The sequence below is a fragment of the Dipodomys ordii genome, unplaced genomic scaffold (genome assembly GCF_000151885.1).
Source record: "Dipodomys ordii isolate 6190 unplaced genomic scaffold, Dord_2.0 Scaffold176, whole genome shotgun sequence".
NCBI classification, from domain to species: Eukaryota; Metazoa; Chordata; class Mammalia; order Rodentia; family Heteromyidae; genus Dipodomys; species Dipodomys ordii.
This window is the reverse complement of record NW_012267392.1, coordinates 1,214,013-1,235,742: the sequence shown is the minus strand read 5'-3', so window position 1 is coordinate 1,235,742 and position 21,730 is coordinate 1,214,013. Positions and strand designations below refer to the sequence as shown.

The 21,730-nt window shown below is 45.6% G+C and overlaps 1 protein-coding gene across 1 annotated transcript in view; it reads left to right on the top strand.

Annotated features, from left to right (window-relative positions):
* Positions 1-20,918, top strand: part of Drgx (dorsal root ganglia homeobox) — a 32,273-nt gene extending 11,355 nt beyond the window's left edge. Inside the window, exon 6 of the mRNA XM_013033728.1 lies at positions 20,653-20,918. Coding sequence (XP_012889182.1) covers positions 20,653-20,918 — 266 coding nt within the window. The remainder of the gene's footprint in view (positions 1-20,652) is intronic.
* The last annotated feature ends 812 nt before the right edge of the window (positions 20,919-21,730 follow it).

The following is a 21,730-nucleotide window of genomic DNA, read 5'->3' as shown; positions in this document are numbered from 1 at the left end:
GTGTGGCTGTAGGCTTTTCCCAAAACATAGGCAGTGGGAGAGGCTGCCCTGGGTGTCTTTTGCCTGTCATGGGCTAGTACCTGGGGCCTCCTTGTCCTGTAGCAGTCCTTTCAATATGGGTGGGTTAGAAACATACACACACCACAGAGTATCCCAATGTGCAATGCAAATGTGGATGGAGGCAGAAGAAGAGCCCTTGTGTCTCTCTGAGAAGTCTGCTGAAGAAGGTGGAGAGGGCATTCCAAGTGTAGAGAGCGCATGTTTGCCTGGATGATGGAGAATGTGTTGGGTGCCCACCAAGAGAGCCCAGGAATCCATCAAGGCCCTAATGGCCAGTGCTGGGTCTGGATGTCTCACTGTAAGAGGTGTACCTCCCAGGCCTGGATCTAGGCAACTTGTATATCCCTTTGCTCAGCTGGCTGTGTTGGGTGGGCTGGCTGCTGCTGACACCATGTAGAACACCAGCATCTTGACATAAGAAATGCTCAATTTGTAGTTTTCAAATAAAAAACCCTGAAATTGCCAGATACTGGTGGCATACACTTGTAATCCTAGCTACTTGGGAGGCTGAGATCTAAGGATTTTGGTTTGAAACCAGCTTTGGCAGAAAAGACCATGAGACTTATCTTCAATTAACCAGCAAAAAAGCCAGAAGTGGAGTGCACCAATCAGCCTTGAGTGAGAAAGCCAAGGGGGAGAGTATAGGCTTTGAGTTTGAGTTCCAGTACTAGCATATACATGTGTGTGTGTGTACATATATATATATATATATATATATATATACGTATATATGTCGATGTATATATATGTATATATGTGTGTGTGTGTATATATATATATATATTCCCACATTTGACCTCATGTGATAGGATGCAGTCAAACTGTCAATGCACTGTCTGGGGCTGTGGCTCTAGTGCTAGAATGGAGCCCAGCAAGTGCAAGACCCTGAGTTCAAGCCCCAATACTGTCTGTCTCCCCCAAATTAGATACACTAAAACTATTGTATAAAATCAGCTCCAGGCTATATGTATATGGAACCTAAATGAATTTTGTAGTTAGCCTTGACTTTTATTCCCATTGTATCTTATTACATATAAGCAAATACTCCAAAGTCTGAGAAAATCTGAAACATTTCTGTTCTTGGTCATTTCAAATAAGAGATATATTTAAATAAGAGATAAACAACGTATACAATTGGATTTGGTAGCTAATGAGAAAAGGGCCCCAGAAAGGAGATTACCAATCATATCTAAGCATCATCCAAAGATCTGGTCTTGACAAAGAAGCAGTCTCATATCCATCCATCCATCCATGCATCTGTCTGTCTGTCCATCTGTCTGTCCAATGCTGTCTACTCCAGTGAGAGCCAGCAGCTGACCTAAGTGTAGCCATTCCTTTAATAAGTGTGTTCTGCTTGGCTCCCTCTAGCTTCATAAATAGTAAGAGGGGATCCACACATCTTCCCCTCTCTGGTCCTTGGGTCATCTCTTGTAAGCCAGATGAGGCCCTGTGGGCCCTTGCAGTGGCCGAAGGCGAGAGGTGAGAAGGTTCAGGGCAGCGAGGGCTGGAGAAGTCAAGGACAGGAAGTGAGAGGGAGACAAAATTGGGACTTGAACCTCTCATATCTGTAGGAAATCATAATCTTGCCAGAATAGAAGCCAAGTCTGGTGGGGGAACCCTCAGTACAGGATTCTGTGCAACTCTCCTTCTTCTCTTCTTACCTCTGCTCCTCCTATAAACCCCTTTGGCTGGGCTGCTCGCCTCATTGGAAATGGATTTTCCTTTTATTGTTTTGCTGCAGGACCCAGGGCCACCTGTTAGTGTCCCCATTAGACACCCTTCCTGAGTGTCATCAGGTTGGGTTGGAGAAAAGTTTGAGGTGGCCAGGACTACTGAGACTGGCGACATGCTGGAATCTTTGCAGAGCCAGGCAAACCAAAAGAAAAAATGAATGTATACACTTCCTTCCCCTCTACAAATATTTTTTCATTTTCATTTTCTTTCTTTTTTCATTTTGTGCTTTTTTGGGAGGGCTTGAACTTAGGACCCCTTAATTTTTTTTGCTCAAAGTGGACCTCTTCTTCTTGAGCCACAGTTCTCCTTTGGATTTTTGGTGGTTAATTTGAGACAAGAGTCACAAGGAATATCAGCCCATGCTTGGGATGGCTTTGAACTCTTGCTTGATGTTTTGGAAGCCCGGGGCGCTTGAGCTCTATTTGTTCATGGTATTTGAGGGAAGTGTAGGTGAAAGGCATATTTCTTTATTATCAGAAATAGTAATGCATGGAGCAATGTACAAGGTCCCTCAGGCAGGTTTGGACTTGGCAGTAATAGAGATGGGGATTTCGGAATTTTTAGAAGCTGGAAATCTGCATTTTTATTTGAAATATTCCTGTCTTGGGGCTCCAATAACAAAATGCAAAAGACTGGGCCATGAATATAAGCATACATCTGTTTCCCATAGCTCTGAAGCCAGAAAGTCCTGGCTGAGCTCTGAAGCTCAGCTTCTGCTGAGCCTATGGAGTCCTCCCGTGTCTCACACAGGGGAGCAAGCAAGTGCTCTGGTGGCAGGTTGCCTCCAAAAGGGCAAATCCCATTGGGAGGGCTCACCCTTCAGGCTCCAGATCTTTCCAAAATTCCACCTAACACCATGCCCTTGGGTGTGAGAATTTCAACTTAGAATTTGGGGTCCCAATCAGTCGGTCCATAAGAATCTCATCTTTTAGGGCTGGGAAGGTGGCTCAGTGGTAGAGCACTTGCCTTGCATGTATGAGGCCCTGGGTTGGATTCCTCAGCACCACAGAAGCAAAAAGAAAAATGCCGGAAGTGGCGCTGTGGCTTAAGTGGTAGAGCGCTAGCCTTGAACTGAAGAGCTGAGGGACAGCGCCCAGGCCCAGAGTTCAGGCCCCGCGACTGGACCCCCCCCCACAAAAAAAGGAAAAAGCAAAAAGAATCTCATCTTTTAAATGATAAGCTGTGCACCGGTTGCTCAGGAGGCTGAGATCTGAGGATCAAGATTTGAAGCCAGCCTGTGAAAGAAAGTCCATGAGACCCTTATCTAACCTACCCCCAAAAGCTGGAAGTGGAACTGTGGCTCAAATGGTAGAACACCAACCTTGAGCAAAAGAAGCTCAGAGACAATGGCCAGGCCCTAAGTTCAAGCCCCAGACCAGCACCAAAAACAAAAAGAAAAAAGAAAAAAAAAAGAAAAAGGTGCCTGCAAATCTTTTGTGTTAGACATAATAATGCCAACCAGTGACCAGTGGCCTACCTTTGGGAATTTGCACAATTCATTTTGTGTTCTGAGTTCTTGCACACAGGCCTTCTCAGACCCTGGGCAAAGTTCCTCTCTCTGGGTTCATCTTCAAGCTCTGTTCTTCTGGCCCCGCCCCCAGCCTCTGTCCCTCTGTGGTCTCCTCCCCTAGTCTGGCTGACTGCCTCTGTAGCCCCGCCCCCAGGCACCTTCTCTCCCTCCGTGGCCCCTCACCTACCCTCACTCTCTCCCTCTGTGGTTCCCTCTCATCCACCCCACTGAACACTTGCCGTTTTCCACCTCTCCAGCAAGCTAAGCCATGTTGGAAATGCAGGGAAATGAGCAATCCATCAGGAGTGCTCATGGGTTAGTTCCTGTCAAGGTGACCCAGCATCCTGTGAGTGAGGGGCAGCAGTCTGGCAGCTATTTGTGGAGCTGGGCTGGCTGAGCATAGCTGATGTGGGCTGGGCACCTTGGCATTCTGGATGCATGGGATGGAGATCACGGTGTGTGGCTCTTCTGGAAGTCAGATGTTGTTCTAAGTCTGAAATCCCTGGAGCTGTGTCTGATTTGGCTGCTCCCCTCAGCCCCTGTCTAACCCATACGGGCTCTGCAGCCCTGGAGCTGCGTGTGAGAAACACTGCCCCAGGATACAGACAAGGTGCTTCAAGTTTGCCTCTGTGCATGTGCCCACCCCCCACAATGCTAAATTGTCCGGGGAGAAATTTGTTCAATGGTTTGATGCCAGGGCAAGTTCCTGACTCTTTGCCGGCCCATCTTGCCCTCTCCTCTCCCGTTTCCCCAAGCTGCTGAAATAAAGTGAATGCCTCATCTGGGTTAAGAAGAGGAGTGGGCCTAGTTTTCTAGGCTATAGCCTAGTCTCTCCCCCTCCCCAAGAGCTCTGAGCTACCATCTAGCCTCCCAGGCCCTTCCCACACCTGCAGATGCCTGGCAGAGCAGCTGGCTCCCTCAAGCTGTCCTTCTCTAAGGCTGCTTCTGGGGCTGCTGGCCAATGAGGGGTGAGGACTGCCTCCAGCTGGCTGGGAGGGGTATGGCACTTGAAACCCTTGTCTAGATTTTTTCACTGGTGAGAAGCTGAGTCTTGGGGCAGGAACATGAGGAGATGAGACCTTACTGCCAAGGCAGATTGCTGTTCTCAGCACCCTAGGGAGCTCTTTATAGAAGACTTTACTCATTGAGCCCTTCCTCTGAGTGAGCACCTACCTGCTGGAAAGAGAAACACAATGGGACCTTGACATCTACCCTGCTTCTCTGAGTCTCTATTGGGGAGGGGGTCTGGACTTAATTAGGCAGGAGCTCTAGAGACCGGGACTCATGTTGAGGGAACTCTGTGGCCCCTCCCAGCTCAGAGACCCCCAACCCTCCTCTCCAGAATGGACTCAAGAAATGAATCTGAGCTAATCTTATCTCCCAGATTCAAGGCCCGTGGTCCTCCTGCCATCACATAGCCCCTTTCAGTCCCAGCCCTGGACAAGACTGTAGGCTCAGTGGCACAAGATCGCAGCCAAGACCACTTATACTGCACCCTGCCCCTAGCTGAGGCGGGGGGGGGGTTCACAAATGCAGGGCTCCCAACGCCATGAGACAGTATCTGTCCTCCTGCAAACACATGGAGCAGTCCCATTGGAGTTCTGGGGTTTGAAGTGCCCATACAGTGCCCTACTGGAGATCCCAGGGCAAGGCTGGGGGTGGGTGGGTACAGTCTTTGGTTCTAGGCATATTTATTTATTTATATTGTGAAAATACTATACAGAGGAGTTACAATTACATGGGTACATTTCTTATCAAGCATTGTAGCCTCCTCCTTTGTTTCCCCTTGCCATCCCTTCCCATCCTCCTCCCGCCTCCCCCAGTCCTCCACGCCCTTCCCGCCCCACACGAAAGTTGTAAAGTTTGTTTTTGACATAACGACTTGTACATCTCATTGTTGCAATGGGTCCACCTGTATCCCTATTTAAACGAATTGTTTTTCCCCTCCACAAATTATACCGACATCAAACACAGTGAAAGCAGGGGTTATACTGTGGGGGAGTGACATACAAAGCAATAAAGAAATAATCTTATAAATTCTAGGCATTTTTAATGTTAAATTTTCTATGGCTTTTATAAAGATGATGTACAGAGGTGTTACAGGTACATAAGTCAGGTAATGAGTACATTTCTTCTTGGGCAATGTTTCTCTTAGGCATTGTTTTGGTGGGTGCAAAGCTCTTGATAAGCATGGAGCATTTGTATGTGGCTTGGGGCTTGTTAAATATGCTGAGTATCTTAAAGTTCTGATGCTCTTTTATTTTATTTTTTGTTGGTTATGGGGCTTGAACTCTGGGCCTGGGCACTGTCCCTTAGCTCTTCTGCTCAAGGCAAGCGCTCTATCACTTGAGCTATAGCACCACTTCTGGCTTTTTCTGTTTATGTGATGCTGAGGAATTGAACCCAGGGCCTCATGCATGCAAGGCAAGCACTCTACCACTGAGCCACCTTCCCAGCCCCAGTACTGATGTTCTTAAAAGATGCTTTATGAGCCAGGTGCCCATGGCTCATGCCTGTAATCTTAGTTATTCAGGAGGATGAGGATCACAGTTCAAAGCCAGCCAGGGCAGGAAAGTCCCTGAGACCCTTATCTTCAATTAACGACTAGAAGACTAGAAGTGGTGCTGGGGCTCAAAGTGATAGAGAGCTTGCCATGAACAAACAGAGCTCAGAGACAATGCCTAGGCCCTGAGTTCAAGCCCCATAACCAACAACAAAAGAAAGAAAAGAGGTCTGTGGTTGTTTAGATCAGAGTCAGTTCCCCTGCCCCCCGCCCCTTTTTCCACATCACCATCTTTCTATTCTGAGGCTGCTGCTCTGTGCCAACCAGGCTTCTGGATTTGGTCAGGGTGGCTGAGAGGCAGCTGTGGGGCTGGAGGTTTGGGGATGCTTGTGCAAGAGGCTCAGTGTTTGAGAATGCAGAAAGGCTTGTTCATATCTATGCATGAAAAGACATATCTATGTATGCTAGTTGCAGGGCTCAGGTAATGGGAGGCAGGGAGTAAACAGAAAGTGAGCAGTGGCCGCTTTTGGTGGATGAGCGGCCCGTGTGTGCAGTCCCCTGTGGTTGGGCAATCATGAGAAGCAGGTGTGAGACCAGAGTCCTGGCTCATCAAGCAGGTGCTTGGCCAGCACTGGGCTACCCCCAGCCTGGATTAAGGCAGCTAGATAGCTCAGGCCAGACAGAGCAGATCATTGAAAAGCAGGCAGCTGGCAATCACAGAGTCCCAAACCAAGGGCTGTGGAGGGGTCTACCTGGGTGAACTCTGGTTTGCCTATTCTCAAATTATGCCATTACTGATACTCTTTGCCTCTAGTTGCTCATCTGACAAATGGGCAGCCTGCCCCTGCTGGGCTGATTTTGTAAGACATAGGCCAAGGGGAGCATGAGTGAGGACGTTTGAGGCCCTTGGTATATGGATAGCACTTTTGGTACTATTACCGTTCATCAGAGTCCTCCACATGTACTCCTGTGCCAGAGCTCAGGTCTCATTACCTTCTGAAAGCCCATGGAAGTATCAGGTACTCTTAGACTTTCCCCTTCTCCCCAAGCTTTATTGCTTTGGAAATTCATCCTTTCTGTAAGTCCCATGATTCATATTTTCACAATGCTAAGGTTTTTTTTCCCTCCTACTTCTTCTGTGCCTTGCAGAAGTACCTAGCCATGGCTGCTTCAGGTTTTCACAGGATGATCATCACCACCACCACCACCTCCTCCTCCTTCTCCTCTTTCTTCTCCTCTTCCTCCTCCTCCTCCTCCTCCTTCTCCTCCTCCTCCTCTTTCTTCTCCTCTTTCTCCACTTATTTTCCTTCTTCTTTTTCTTCTTCTTGTCAGTCATGGGACTTAAATTCAGGGACTGGGCTCAGTTCCTGAGCTCTTTCCTCAAGGATAACATGCTACCACCTGAGCCACAACTCCACTTCCGGTATTCTGGTGGTTAATTGGAGATAAGAAACTCACAGACTTTCCTACTTGGGCTGACTTTGAACTGTGGTCCTCAGATCTTAGGCTCCTGAATAGCTAGGATTACAGATGTGAGCACTAGCACCTAGCTCACAGGATGTTCTTTGCATCTGCTATGGCTGGAGAGGTATTGCCCTGCTAGGCAGGCTGGCAGGGCTGACAGTAGCAGGAGTTATTAACTTTTGTTTGTAGATTATTATTATTATTGTCATTATTAGTGGTAGTATTGGGGCTTGAACCCAGGGTCTGGTGCTCTTGTTTGGCTTTTTGGCACAAACCATTTGAGTCACACCTCCACTTCTGGCTCTTTGCTGGTTAAGTGGAGAAGAGAGCCTCACAAACTTATCTGCCCAGGCTGGCTTTGAGCCTTGATCCTCAGTTCTCAGCCTCCCGAGTAGCTAGGATTACAGGCATGCACAGCTGCACAATAGCATATTTTATGAGTGCATAGTCTTTGGAAAACCTCAGATAAGAAAGCAGCAGGACCCAGCCTATGCAGGGAAGGTTTGCACTAGGATGGATATTCAGAGAAGCAACCTTAAGAATTGTCCTGCACTGTGATCACAATTCATTAATGCGCAAGTTATTCATGTCCAGAGAGTTTGTTCCAGGGTTTGTTCTGGGGGAAGTGCTGACTACATGCTCGGCAGGTACAGATGGGGGTCGGATTGCTGCAGGGAGTAGAGGAGGTATGCTCCCTGGACCACTAAGCCTGATGCCTCTAACCTGTGATTGTCAGAGCTGGATGTGATGTGGAGAAGAATAACAGCTGCTAGCACCTACCATGTGAGCCACAGCTCCACTTCTGGCCTTTTTGAGATAGGTTTTAGTGGAGATAAGAGTATCATAGACTTTCCTGCTGGGCTGGCTTTGAACCACCATCCTCAGATCTCAGCCACCTAAGCAGTTGGGATTACAAGCGTGAGCCGCAGATGACCAGCTTACAGAGAGTGTTTATAACTCCCTGTCTACGTGTGCTGGGAGAGTCCCAGCAGCTCTACTGCCCTGGACTGCTCAGCCTTCTGGGAGGGACATGATATCTGACCTTCCCCAAACAGAAGGAAACAGCCCACTGGCCCAAACTGCCTGATGGGGGCAGTCAGGTCTTGATGCTGAGTCAGGCCTGAGGCCAGAGAAACCCAGCAGAACAATGCAGTCTGACCTGATGCCTACTTCTACCTCTCTATACCTGCTGCAGGAGAGGTGGGAGGGGTCCAGCTGATCCAGCTGGGAGGAGTCTGGGCACAGATGGGCTAGAGCTGGCATCCAGGCCTCACCGGCCTGGCCTGGCCGGTTGGTTGTAAAGACAGAAGGAGAGGCTATTAGATAATGCTCTTTCACCTCCTCTCACCCCTGGGGCATTCAGTAGTTGCCAGTGACTGTAGTAGCAGCCCTGACTCTGCATTGCATGTGTGAGAAAGGAAAAGCATGGTCCGTGCTGAGAGAGAGTCCAGCATGTCCATCCCAACGACAAGTCTCCTTAGTGTGACCCAAACCGAGGGAGTCTCCACTTCCTGCCTTAACTTCCAAGACAGGCCACAGTGCCAGCTTTTGAGATGGAAAAGATACTGTATTGAATCCTGATCCTCAGATCTCAGCCTCCTGATTAACTAGGATTATAGGCGTGAGCCACTGGCGCCCAGTGCCTAGCATCACAGTAACATGTGTTTTGACTGTCATAAAACCTTTGCCCATAAAGGCTCAGACTCAGAAGTGGCCACTTTCTCCTCAGAGCCTACAAAAGCTTCCTTTCTTTCATCTTCAATTTTCCTTTATTCTGTGAATCTAAAAAGGCATGTCCTTGCCAGTACCATTCCAAGCTTCTCAGGAGGCTAGGGGCCCTGCCTACTATGGCTACTCTGAGACTAGGCTTCTGTGGGCTCTGTCTCTTTGTGGGTGTGTGAATTAAAACTGGCCTGTTCATGGACTGGACTTTTATCTCTTTTCTTTCTTCTGATTTCTTGCAAGGTCAGATGAACAACTTAGTTTGGGCTTGGTGGCACAAATGACTCCATATTGATTTGACATGTTGGGCCCAGTGCAGGAGCTCAGTCTAAACTAATGGTGTTTGGAGGTCAGGGATTCTGAGATCAAATTTGTGACTGATTCGATTCCTAGTGAGGGATCTCTTCCTGGCTTACAGTGCCCACTTCCCATGTCCTTACATGGCAGAAAAGAGAGACTACCCTGCTAACTTTTATGGTGAGATGACTTTCCCATAGAGGTCGGCATTCTGAGCCGAGCACTTGTGGTTGTAATTCTTGCTACTGAGGAGTATATGTGTATATATGTGTGTATATGCACATATGCATACATATATTCATGTAAATACATGTGTATGCAATGTATGTACATGTACTCCTGAATAGCTATATATATGTACATATACATATATGCACATATACATTTATGTATGCTGACTTATTTATTTATTTCAGATTTCGAAGTTGTACTATGGTTGCCCAAACTGCCCTTCAGTTCCTGGGCTCAGGGCATCTTCCTCTTTCTGATTCCCAAGTAATCTTAGGTGTGACAAAAATAGATATCCTCGTTTTATTTTAATTTAAAAAATGTTTTATTAAGATATGCTTAACTGCTCAGTTTGTCCACTAAGGTACAGAATTTAATGATTATTTTATGGATGTCAATACTGGGTTTCAACTCAGGGTCTGAGCACTGTTCCTTAGGTTTTTCTACTCAAGACTGAGCTCTACCACTTTCTTTAGTCACACCTCCATGTCTGCGTTTTTGGTGGTTAATTGGAGATAAGAATCTCATGGACTTTTCTGCCCAGGCTGGCTTTTGAATTACAATCCTCACATCTAGTCTCCTGAGCAGTTAGGATCACAGGAGTGAGCCCTGGTGCCCAGCTTCAAGTCAGTGATTTTTAGCTGGTTTGATGAGTTGTACTGTAATCATTGCATCATTTTAGAGCATTTTCATTGTCTGCTACCCATGGGTGGACAGCCATTTCCCCCAAGCTTCCCGGCCTTAAGAAACCACAAATCTATTCTCTGTCTCTCTAGTTGATGGCCATTTTGTCATTGCTGTCGTGGGCATTTCGCAGAATGCACTGTCTTCAGTGCACGCCACCGACGCCACCTGTCCTTGCTTTATTCTTGATCCCCTGGAGATGCTTTCAAAGTCTCATGGTTGCACAGAGTCTTTACTTCATCAAACAGACAGACTTTCTTCTTGTCCTAGTTTTATTATTTTAAAAAGTCATAAAGATGAATGCATGTTGAATTTCACCAAGTACGTTTCCTGCCACTGTGGAGATGATTGCATGATATTTCTTTCTCAATATATTAAGATGATGAATTATTTTGATTGATTTCCTCAATGTTAAACCAACTGCACATTCCTGAAATAAGCCCAAATTAAAAGTGACATGTTATCTTTTTAATAGATGGCTGGATTTGGTTTGCTAATATTTTCTTTAACGTTTTGGCATTTATGATTGTGAAACTGGTCAGTGATTTTTCTTTTTTTATCATCTCCAGACTACATTTTATTGAACTGTGATTGCCATAAATATCAGTTGTCCTTTGGGATCCAGGGGATTGCAGTGGCTTCCACAGATACCGAAGTTTGTAGGTGCTCAAATCTTTATAATAAATTTGCATAATATTTGCATAGAACATACACACCTTCTCCTTTACACCCTGTCCAGGTAACTGATACAATATAAATGTTAGATAAGCAATTGTTATACTTGTTGTTTAGGATTTTTTTTAAAAAGCCTGTGCATGTTTTACACAGAAGTAGTTTTTCTCATATGTATTCCTTCTCTGGCTGGTTAAATCCAAAAATGGGAACCTATGCATACAAGAGGCTGATTGTGCAATAAAACATCAACTCTTATTTTCTCCTGGTCCTAAGGACTAGCTGGGCTCTGCTAGACAATTCTTCTGCTGATTTTGCTTGGGGTCTCCTAGAGGGTTGCAGCCAGATGGGAGCTAGTCTGAAACTCTTCTTTCTCTTTCTCCATAGTGATTTTACCACAGTCAATTTGGGGTAGGATTGGGTGGCAGTTGGGTTCCATGCGTCAAAAAGCTGAGGTTCTCAAACTGTGCAGTTACACCTAGAATAGGCAGACTGTCATCTCTGATGAGTTGTAGTGATTAAAGTGGATGCCATAGTTGGGCACTGGTGGCTCATACCTGTACCTAGCTACTCAGGAGATGGAGATCTGAGGATCATGGTTCAGAGCCACCACAAAAGAAAGAGAGGGGGGGGAGAGAGGAAGGAAAGGAGGGAGGGAGGAAGGGGGGAGAGAGGAAGGGAAGGAGGGAGGGAAGGAAGGAAGCTAGGAAGGAAAGAAAGAAAGAAAGGAAGGAAGGAAGGAAGGAAGGAAGGAAGGAAGGAAGGAAGGAAGGAAGGAGGTCTGTGGCTTGGGAGAGAGGCAGGCAGGTCAGCTGGGAATTCTGGGGGAGAAAAGTCATGGGCTCCCACAGAGACAAAGAAGAGCATGCCCATGTGAGGCGCGCAGAGGGAGGAAGTCCCTCTGCATGGGATGAGGAAGTCTTGAAGGAAGCTCAGGGAATGCCAGTGAGTATGGACCCCATACTCAGAAAGCACATGCAAGGCGTAAGACTGGCATGGTTCATCCTCTTGTTGAGCGATGGTTCTGTGTACGTGGGCTGTGGTTGTTGCTAGTGTCAAGGGAGTAAGGCTGAGAGGATGTTTAGGGTTTGCGCTTGGATGTCTGTGACTGAGGACTGCATCCTGCATGCATTTTCTTGCCAAGGGATGAGGGCTCCCAGCCACCAGGTTGTAGTGACTAAGACCCCTGGTGTTTTGGTGGATTTGTGACACGGTGCTCGAGGAAGGAAAGACAGTCTTGCACAAGGTATGTGTGGAGCAAGGACTCCAGGGGACAAGACATGGTCCTGTCTTACACCTTGGAAAAACATCTCTCTAGGCTGCAGTGGGGGAAAACTGAGACCTACTGGAGAGATGGGGCTTTCCAAGGTCATGGAGCATGTCTAGCTGAGGGCCCAGGTAGGTACCTCTCAGCTCCCTGTATTGATTCCAGTCCTTGGAAAGGCACCCGCTGTCATCCTCTGGCTTAAAACAGAACCCTGCAGCTAATTTTCCGGAAGTCATTTCCTTTGGGTGCTGACGGACCTGCACTTCCTGTTGATCAATGGGACCCCAGAGTGCAAGGAGCTGAGCAGAAGGCTTTGAGCCAGTGCCAGAGGCAGCGGGAGGCAGGGGAAAAAACAGCCTATGCTAGTGCCCATGGGATCTGCTTGACCTTGCAGAGACATTCAAGGTGAAATGGAGCAGTTGAAGTGACCCTGGGACTTTGTCACAGCCCACAGCTCTGGTCTGAGTGGTTGGTGAGAGTTTGCAGAGGAGATAGGGAACTTACATGCGGTAGTTGAGTTGGAATTAAGGCAAGGGGCCAACTTTAGAGTTTTCACCAAAAGAATCTGTAAAATGTAATAAGCTGCTGATTTTGGCATTAATCCGTTTGGGTAACTTTATTTGGATAACTTTACAGTTTCTCTATTCATGGGACATTGAGATACTAAAATATATGCCAATTTAGTTTGAAAGGACAGATTTCTGTCCCCCTCAAATATTCACTAAATGTTTACTTTGGACCAAAATGGAACACTTTAGTTATGGGATCAGGGATGTGGGAGTGCGACTAGGGAATTGATCATAACTCATGGTTAAAAAAGCAAAACAGCAGTCTATCAGGATCTGAGCCAAGCACTTCAAAGGGGCCCATGGTAAAATGCTATGTGTTCAGGTTTGAATTTGCCCTTGCAGCACATTTGGTTATCATGAACACAGTCACTTAAAAAAAAAAAACAACAAACTTGAATATTGTGGGTATCTCTTAACAGTACCACTTAAACTGTCCTCATAAACTCATAAACTCAGTCTCCTCCCTCCCTCCCTCCCTCCCTCCCTCCCTCCCTTCCTTTTTCCTTCCTTCCTTCCTTCCTTCCTTCCTTCCTTTCTTTCTTCCTTCCTTCCTTCCTTCCTTCCTTCCTTCCTTCCTTCCTTCTCTCTTTCCTTCCTTCCTTCTCTCTTTCCTTCTTTTCTGTTGGTTTTGGGGCTTGAACTCTGGGCTGGGCACTGTCCTTGAGATTTTTTGCTTAAGGCTAGTGCTCTACCTCTTTGATCCACAGTTCCACTTTTTTTTGGTAGTTAATTGGAGATAAGAGTCACATGGATTTTCTTGCCCCATCTGGCTTTGAACTGTGATCCTCACATCTCAACATGCAGATTTATGTATTTGATTATGAAAGAAAAAGAGCTACAGTTTTCATTGTGAAATGTCTCACGAATCCATGCATTCATTTTCTTGTTCACCTCTTACATTGAGTCTGGATGGTCAACAAGAAAACAGTGCCAAGGCTCTGCCTGCCTCCCACCTCAGCTCTCACGGATCTTTATGATGAAAATGTGCTATTGGCAGAGACGAGACAGAGCTAACTTAATTTTTCCTGTCAGTCTCTGCAGTAGATCAATTAAACTGCCAAGGAGATCAAATATTTCAGACTGTATTTATTACATTAAGTATTTATGTTCAAGCTAAGCCTTTAAAGCATGATGTCATATAGGGATGGAGGCCGATTAGATCAATTCAGCAGAATTTGCTGTAACTTAATGGAAATCTAATTGTGTGTTTTAATTTAGCGTCCAGGAGGTAGTATGTTTTCCAAACAAAACAATTCTCAGGCCACATTTCAGGGCCAGATGGCTCTTGCATAGTCTTTGGTGATGGCAGGAGTTGGTTAGGTCAAAGGGATGGAGTCGTTATGGCTTTTTAGGAGTGTCTTAGGCTGAGGGTTGAGCTGGCTCTCAGGTGAAGGGATACATTCCTGTTGATTCCCACAAAGCAGGAGGTGGACAGAGGGCTCCTGAGTTATGCGATAGTGCATCTTCAGTTCTGTATCTGTGTCAATGCTGAAGCCATCTGCCTCTGGGCATCTGCCCTGCTGGACACTGGTGTGACTCCTCACCAGCATCATTGGATCTCTTGTCCAAAGGAAGAATGCCCATCCAGTCCCTCACACAGAACACAGGAAATCACAGACCAAAGGAAGGACATCTTTTTATGAGACTCCTACCTGGGAAGCTTAGGAAAAATGTAGAAAATACTATGAAATGCCAAGAAAAACGAAGTCCTTCATAATATTAACACCTACAACCAACCACTGTATTTCAGTATTGGTAACTATGTTTTTAACTAGACTATTTGTAAACATATGTATCTCCAATGAACATTTATTTCAGAACTTGTTTATAAATGAGAAGATCTAATTTGATAAATTTAAAAATATTCTTCAAAAACTATATGTATAAAAGCTTACATATGCCTATGTACCACAAATCATGTGGCATATGGATTGCATTTGCTCATATACTATTATGTGCATAGAATCCCCTTCCCCCCGCAACCAGGGGTTCTGAATCCATAGATTCAACTAAACACAAATCAAAGGTGTTTGAAAACTATTTCATCTGTACTGCTCCTAGATATGAGAGCATAAAAGCTATTTACATTGCATTAGGTATTAGAAAAAATCTAGAGATGACCTAAGGTATGTGGGAGGATTAAGTAGGTTAAATTCAAATATGATATCATTTTATATAACAAGATTGAACATCCATGCATTTGGTCCTGGAACCAAATCATAGACCTGGGGGAACAACTATCTCAAGTGATAAAGATATACTATTCTATCTATCTATCTATCTATCTATCTATCTATCTATCTATCTATCTATCTATCTATCTATCTATCTATCTATCTATCTATCTTCTATCTGTGGTTAACTGTATTCTTCTTCTGTTTGGGCTGCTGTAACAAAATAGTCCACTTGGAAAAGCTCATAACCAAGCCATCTTTTTCTCACAGTTCTTGAAATCCAGTGTTTCAGTATCTGGCAGATTTGGTGTCTGGTGAGGGCTCAGTTCTTGTTTTGTAGAGAGCTTCTGCATGGTGGAAGAGACAAGACAACCCTCTGGTGTCTCTTTCACAAGGGGATTAATCCGCAGGGCCTCTACCTTCGTGTTCTATTTGCTTTCCTGATTCCCTGCCTCTATTTACCATTGCCATAGGGTTAGAATGTCTATAGGAGAATTTGGGGGGAAACAGAAATCTTAAGTCCTGAGTATGTTCATTTTACACCTTCACACATCTGCCAACATGGGGCTGTGCTGGCTTACTGTTCCTTCTCCTGTCTTTTGAAGCTGAATACACCAACAACACTCAATGTACATGTGTGATAAAGGAAGTGGGAAATGTGAAATGAATATTTTGTTAGTCTTCTTTTCATGGCATCAAATAAACCCTTGGTATCTGTGGGCGCATGTTGCCAAGGAGATCATCATTAAGGGAAAAAGCACAAATACTCAGGATGCACAGTACTATACTGTAGATGCCTGACTCATATTTTACCACAATGCTCCCCAACTTCCACTAAAGACAAGGCTGCCTTTCAACAAATCTAACATTTTCACTTTATCACTTAAATTAGAGTGCATTAACTTTTACCTTGCTAACAAAGCACCATTCGATTTTTGGAATGTGTATATATTTTTTTTTATGAAACTAAGCATAAGCAGGATGGGTTAACTGTACAATTTTGTCATAGCTGTGTTATGTTCTCGATGGCTGCCTTTACAGTGGGTTACTGTGAATCATTAGGCTTTTCATTGCTATATGACATATTAAGTTAACTTCCTTTGTAGCTAATTTAATTTTTGGGCCATGATTATACACTGTTGACTGAAGACAAAAAGAGGAACAACAAACACCATCATCACCAACAAACCACCCACTCCTGCTATTTATTCCAAGTCTAGAAATCTAACAACTAAAAGTTGAGGTTTTGGATGTGTATTTGGCTTGCTCCTCAGAATTCTCTTGGCAAAGTATTCTGCCTTCTGATCAAATGGAAGGCTTTGACAAGGAGCAAATACAGCTCTCAGTTAGTGTCAGGCGGATTCCAGTACCCTCAGCACAACTTGGGTTCCTCAGTGGGCACTGGAGTAGGATGTGAAATGTGATCTTGAACTCTCTTTTTGTTTGTATGGAGTTAGGAAAGTAAGATTTGCTATTGGATATTTTGTAGATGTCATCCAAGGTAAGTGTATTAAGTAGAGGATGTGGAAGCTTAGAAAGATTTAGAGTGGCTTCACTTAGTTTTGGACTTTATAACACTGTGAGAACCTATCACTTAGTAATTCCATATCTCTTTCAATTAATATTCAGAGTTCCACGAGGAATTCAACAGTCTCACTTTACCACCTTAATCACTTTTTGTTGTTGTTGTTGCTATGGGGATTGAACTCTGGGCCTGGACACTGTCCCTAAGCTCTTCAGCTCAAGGTGAGCACTTTACCGCTTAAGATACAGCAAGCTGTGGCTCAAGCGGTAGAGTGCTCGCCTTGAGCTGAAGAGCGCAGGGACAGCGCCCAAGCCCAGAGTTCAAGCCCCACAACTGACCAAAAACAAAAACAAAAAACAACAACAACAAAAAAGATACAGCACCACTTCTGGTTTTCTCCAGATAAAATTCTCATGGATTTTGCTGCCTGGGCTGGCTTTGAACTGCAATCCTCAGTTCTTAGCCTCCTGAGTAGCTAGGATTACAGGCGTGAGCCACTGGCACCCGGCCACCTTAACCACTTTTAAGTGTATATTTCAATAACTTTAAGTATACTTCCAGCCCTCTACATAGGTAAATGCCACATCCTCAGATTCAATTAACTGATAGAAAATAATTGGAGAAAAAAGCATCTGTGCCAAAAATGTACAGATCACTTTTCTTGTCATGATTCCCTAAACTATATAGTATGAGAAATGTTTGTTTAGTGTTTGTCTCATTTGAGGCATTGCATGTCATCTAGCATGATTTGGAGTATAAGAGAGAATATTGCAGCTTCTGTGCATATGTATCGCCATGATGGTCTAGGTGATTTAACCATCCTTGGATTCTGGTACTCACAGGGACTTCCAGCAGCCAGTTTCCTGTGGATACTGAGGGACAACTTTAATCACACTGTGATACCACTCTAGAATGCTGTTTTTGTTTTGTAAAACTGAAACTATACTTGTTTTTTAATTTTTATTTTTTTATTGTAAAGATACTGTACAGAGAGTTACAGTTACATGAATAAGGTAATGAGTACTTTGAGCATTGTTACCCCCTCCTTTGTTTTTCCCCTACTATCCTCTATTTGTTAACCAACAGCTCCCTAGGCCCAATTCACCCCAGCTCTGAGTTCACCATTTGACTTCTCCCTTTAAATTTCTCTATTCCAGATACTTCCTGAGTGGAGTCATGTTGGGGCCTATTTCATTTAGCATGTCCTTGAGGTTTGTGTTATCACTTTGGATGGCATTCCTTCTTTTTAAAGTGGAATGTTGCTCCCTGCTGTGCATGGCCCTCACAATTCTTAACTACAGTGTTTTCCAGAGTCCTTTTGGTTTTCAGTTTCCCATCTGACTAGAATTGGAAGTGAGTTGTGAACCAGGCCACACATACATATTCTCCTTCCTGCCACAGACTTGATTCTGAGTTATTGTATTCATTGTAACCCCCCTCCCTGTCTCTCTTTCTCTTTTGCTCTCCCTCTGTGTGTGTTGGTACTGGGGCTTGACCTCAGGGTTTTTTGTTCAAGGCTAATGTTCTGTAAGCTGTACCTCCAGTTCTGGCAAAATTTTCCACTTCCCCAAAGTGTGTTGGTATGAGGCTGTTGGTATGAGGCCACGTCAGTATGAAGCCATTGGGAGCCATGGAACATTTACCACTGGGGATCCGACCTAGTGCACACCAGGCTAGAAGCCAGCCAACCACATTGGCTCAGGGAACTAGCTCTCCAAAGGTTCATTTTCTCTTCCCATTAAAGAATTAAAAGGCAGAAAACTGTTTAAGGTAAACTGAGTAAGTTTATTTGAAAGTGAAAAGAAAGCTGTGAAAGTAACTAATGAAGCTCTCCATCTGGAGAGGGGCCCAGAGTCCAATGGTGTCCTCTGGGAGGGCCATTATTATAGCATGGGGCTCCTCCCGTATCTCCTCCCTTGGCTGTGTGCTGCTTGCCTGATGGCCTGTGCATGTGCAGCCCTGGCTTTTTTCGTTGGTTGCCAGGAACCCAGGGCAATATGGGAAGAAGAAGCATTTGAGTAGAAAGAAACATTTGAGCTAGAACATGAGGCATCATGGGAACAAGAACTGCTCTGATGGAACATGTTATTGGCTACATGTTATGTTGCCACTTTTTATCCCTAACAGTTCCCCTTTCTGTCTCTCATTTTGCTATCATTTACTAACTTACTTTACTTACTTACTCATTTATTTACTTATTTATTTTGTAGTTGTGTAATTCCTGAGGCTTGAATTTAAGGCATAGGTGCTGTCCCTGAGCTTTTGTGCTCAAAGCCAGCACTCAACCACTTGAGCCACAGCTCCTCTTCTGGCTTTTTGGTAGCTAGCTGGAGATAAGGGTCTTACAGACTTTCTTGCCTGGTCTGGCTTCAAACTGCTATCCTTAGATCTTAACCTCCTGACTAGCCAGGATTATAGGAATGAGCTACCAGTGCCTGGTTTGGGGTCCTATTTTTGACACAGCCCTCAGCTCTAGATTATAACTCCCTTTAGATATTCCAGTGCAGCTCACCATGTCTACTTGCCAGTATCTCCAGAAGAAGTAATAATTGTGTAAGAAGTCTATACCTAGGATTGGACTTGGTCTAAGTACTTACCTAACAATCGCTTCAGAGACTCTCGATCCCTCTTTCTCCTGCGGCTGTAAGCAATAGCTAATTGACATTTCATGAAATGGTTAGATCCAGACTAGACAGTAAGAATCTATGTCCCAACAACTTTGCTACCATCTAAAAATCATTTTTTTTCTTCTGGAAATGGGGTATGAACTTGAGGCCTCAGTTTTGCTTGGATTGCTTGCTCAGCTGATGCTCTTACCACTCAAGCCACACCTCACACTTCTAGCTCACCTTTTTGCTGTTTATTAAGTCTTGAGGACTTTTCTGCTTGACTGGCCCCAATCTGCCACCTTCAGTATCTCAGTATCTTCTTCCTCTCTCTCTCTCTCACTTCCCCTTTACTCTCCCTCCTTCTCCCCTCCCCCCCTCTTTCATTTTCTGTACCGGTACTGAAGCTTGAACTCAGGGCTTCATACTTTCCTTTGGCTTTTTTTCCTTAAGACAAGGCTGGTGCTCTACAACTAAAGCCACACCTCCACTTCCAGCTTTATTTTTGGTAGATAACTGGAGATAAGGGTCTTACAGGTTTTCCTGCCCAGGCTGGCTTTGAACCAAGATCCTCAGATCTCAGCCTTCTGCATAGTTAGGATTACAAGTTTGGACCACTGGTGCCTGGCTTTTAACATTTCTTTTTAATGGGTTGTGTATCTGGTGGACACACAGGGACACACTTAGAACACTCTGTATTTCTAATGCTAGAGTGGTACCAGATTTCTTATTTTATACTGCACATGGATACTTTGCAAAATTTCACTTCACAAAGATACGACACCCTTCAAAGCAATACAATATGCTCTCACATTTAAGTCAGGAGTGGCTCAGAGCAAGCAGCTTGCATGACATCTGGCATTTAAAATATCCCTGCAGGCTCCTCAGTAAATTCTTGCAGGTACTCCCGGCATAAAGTAATGTGGAGTTACTTCATTGGGTCCATATCGTAGTCTTATGATGTCAGTGTTCTCTCTGTCTCTCTTTCTCTCTGTCTCTGTCTCTCTCTGTCTCTGTCTCTGTCCCTGTCTCCCTGTCTCTCTGTCTGTCTTTATCTCTGTCTGTCTCTGTCTGTCTGTCTGTCTGTCTGTCTCTCTGTGTCTCTCTCGTACCAGTCCTGGGCTGGCACTCAGGGCCTTGGGAACTGTCTTTGTGCTTTTTTGCTCAAGGCTGCCACTCTACCACTTGAGCCACAGCTCTACTTTTTATTTTTCTGGAAAATTGGAGATAAGAACCTTACAGACTTTTCTGTCCAGGCTAACCTTGAACTGTGATCCTCAGATTTCAGCCTCCTGAGTAGCTATGATTACAGGCATGATCCACCAACACCCAGCTCTCATTTTAAACATTGAAGCCAAAGCTCAGAGAAGCCAAGCTCGTGATCAAAGACCATGTGGCTGATGGATGGTGGAGCCACCAATCACCACATCCCCCTAATGCTCTGGTTATGTTTTTAACTATGAACTGGATGGTGTGAGTTGTGCAGTTCTGGGGTCCTGAGCACAGGCTGCTTTCCTTTTGGCATCTGGAGCCAGATGGAATCAGTCTTGTTCCTTTGAGCCCCAGTCCTTTGTTCACTAAACCTTAAGAGACAAGGCTTGGTCTATGATGAAATCTGTTCTCCCTCCTTCCTCCAGGAGGCCCACTGTGCTCTTGCTGCGTCCCAGACCCCATGGGCCTCTCCTTCCTTCCCACCTATGGCTGCCAGAGCAACCGCACAGCCAGTGTGGCAGCCTTGCGCATGAAGGCCCGGGAGCACTCAGAAGCTGTCCTCCAGTCGGCCAACCTCCTGCCATCTACCAGCGGCAGCCCCAGCCCGGCCACTAAGCCAGCACCCCCGGACGGCAGCCAAGACAAGACCCCTCCCACCAAGGAACAGAGCGAAGGAGAGAAGAGTGTTTGAGAGTCCAGACTACCCTGCCTGGTGTGCCCTCTCCCATGCTCCTGCTTTCCCCAGCCAGCCTCAGCCCTGCAAACTCAGAACAGCAAGGAGATGCTTGCTGCTTGGGCCTCCTCCTCATGGATGCAGGATGGGAACTCCATGCCTGCAGCTCCCTTGGCGCCTGGACAGTCCCCTCTGGAGTCCCACCGGTGGGCTGTGTTGTCCTGGCTCTTTTTGGTGTCATGTCCCTGGTACTGGGGGACTCTGGAAGTCACTCTCTGATGAGACCCCTGGGATTTTTCCATCCAGACCTAGAAGTCTGGAGAGAGGGGGATTATGGCTCCTGTCCCCTCCTTGGGTCACCTTTGAAGGTCTTGTCAACTCCAGGTACTGTGGTGTGGACCATCCCAGAGAGATAATCAGGGCTTAACTCTCATGATAGGAGATGGGACTGAACATGTTACATTGCTTAAGAACCTCAGAACTGGTGGACTCCCAACCAACTCTTGTTGGTCAAGACTTTTATCTTGTTGAGGGGTATTTCTGATGATGGGCTTGGTTTGAAGGTGAGGAAATGTTGGGGTGGAGAAGGGCTGAGGGGACACAGCGTGTTCCCAGGGAACATGATGGCACTGCCCTGGCAGGGGGTCTCACTGCTGGCCATATCTGGCCAGGGAGGCCAGGACATTCTGACTGGCCTTGAACTCCATGACCTGGGAGCTGCCATCTTGACACTGTGGGCAGAAAGCAAGCCCTTGCCACGGAACTGCCCATCACAGGGTCCTGCCTCTTGCTGGAAGAGATCTGGAGATTGGTAGGAAATTGACCAACTG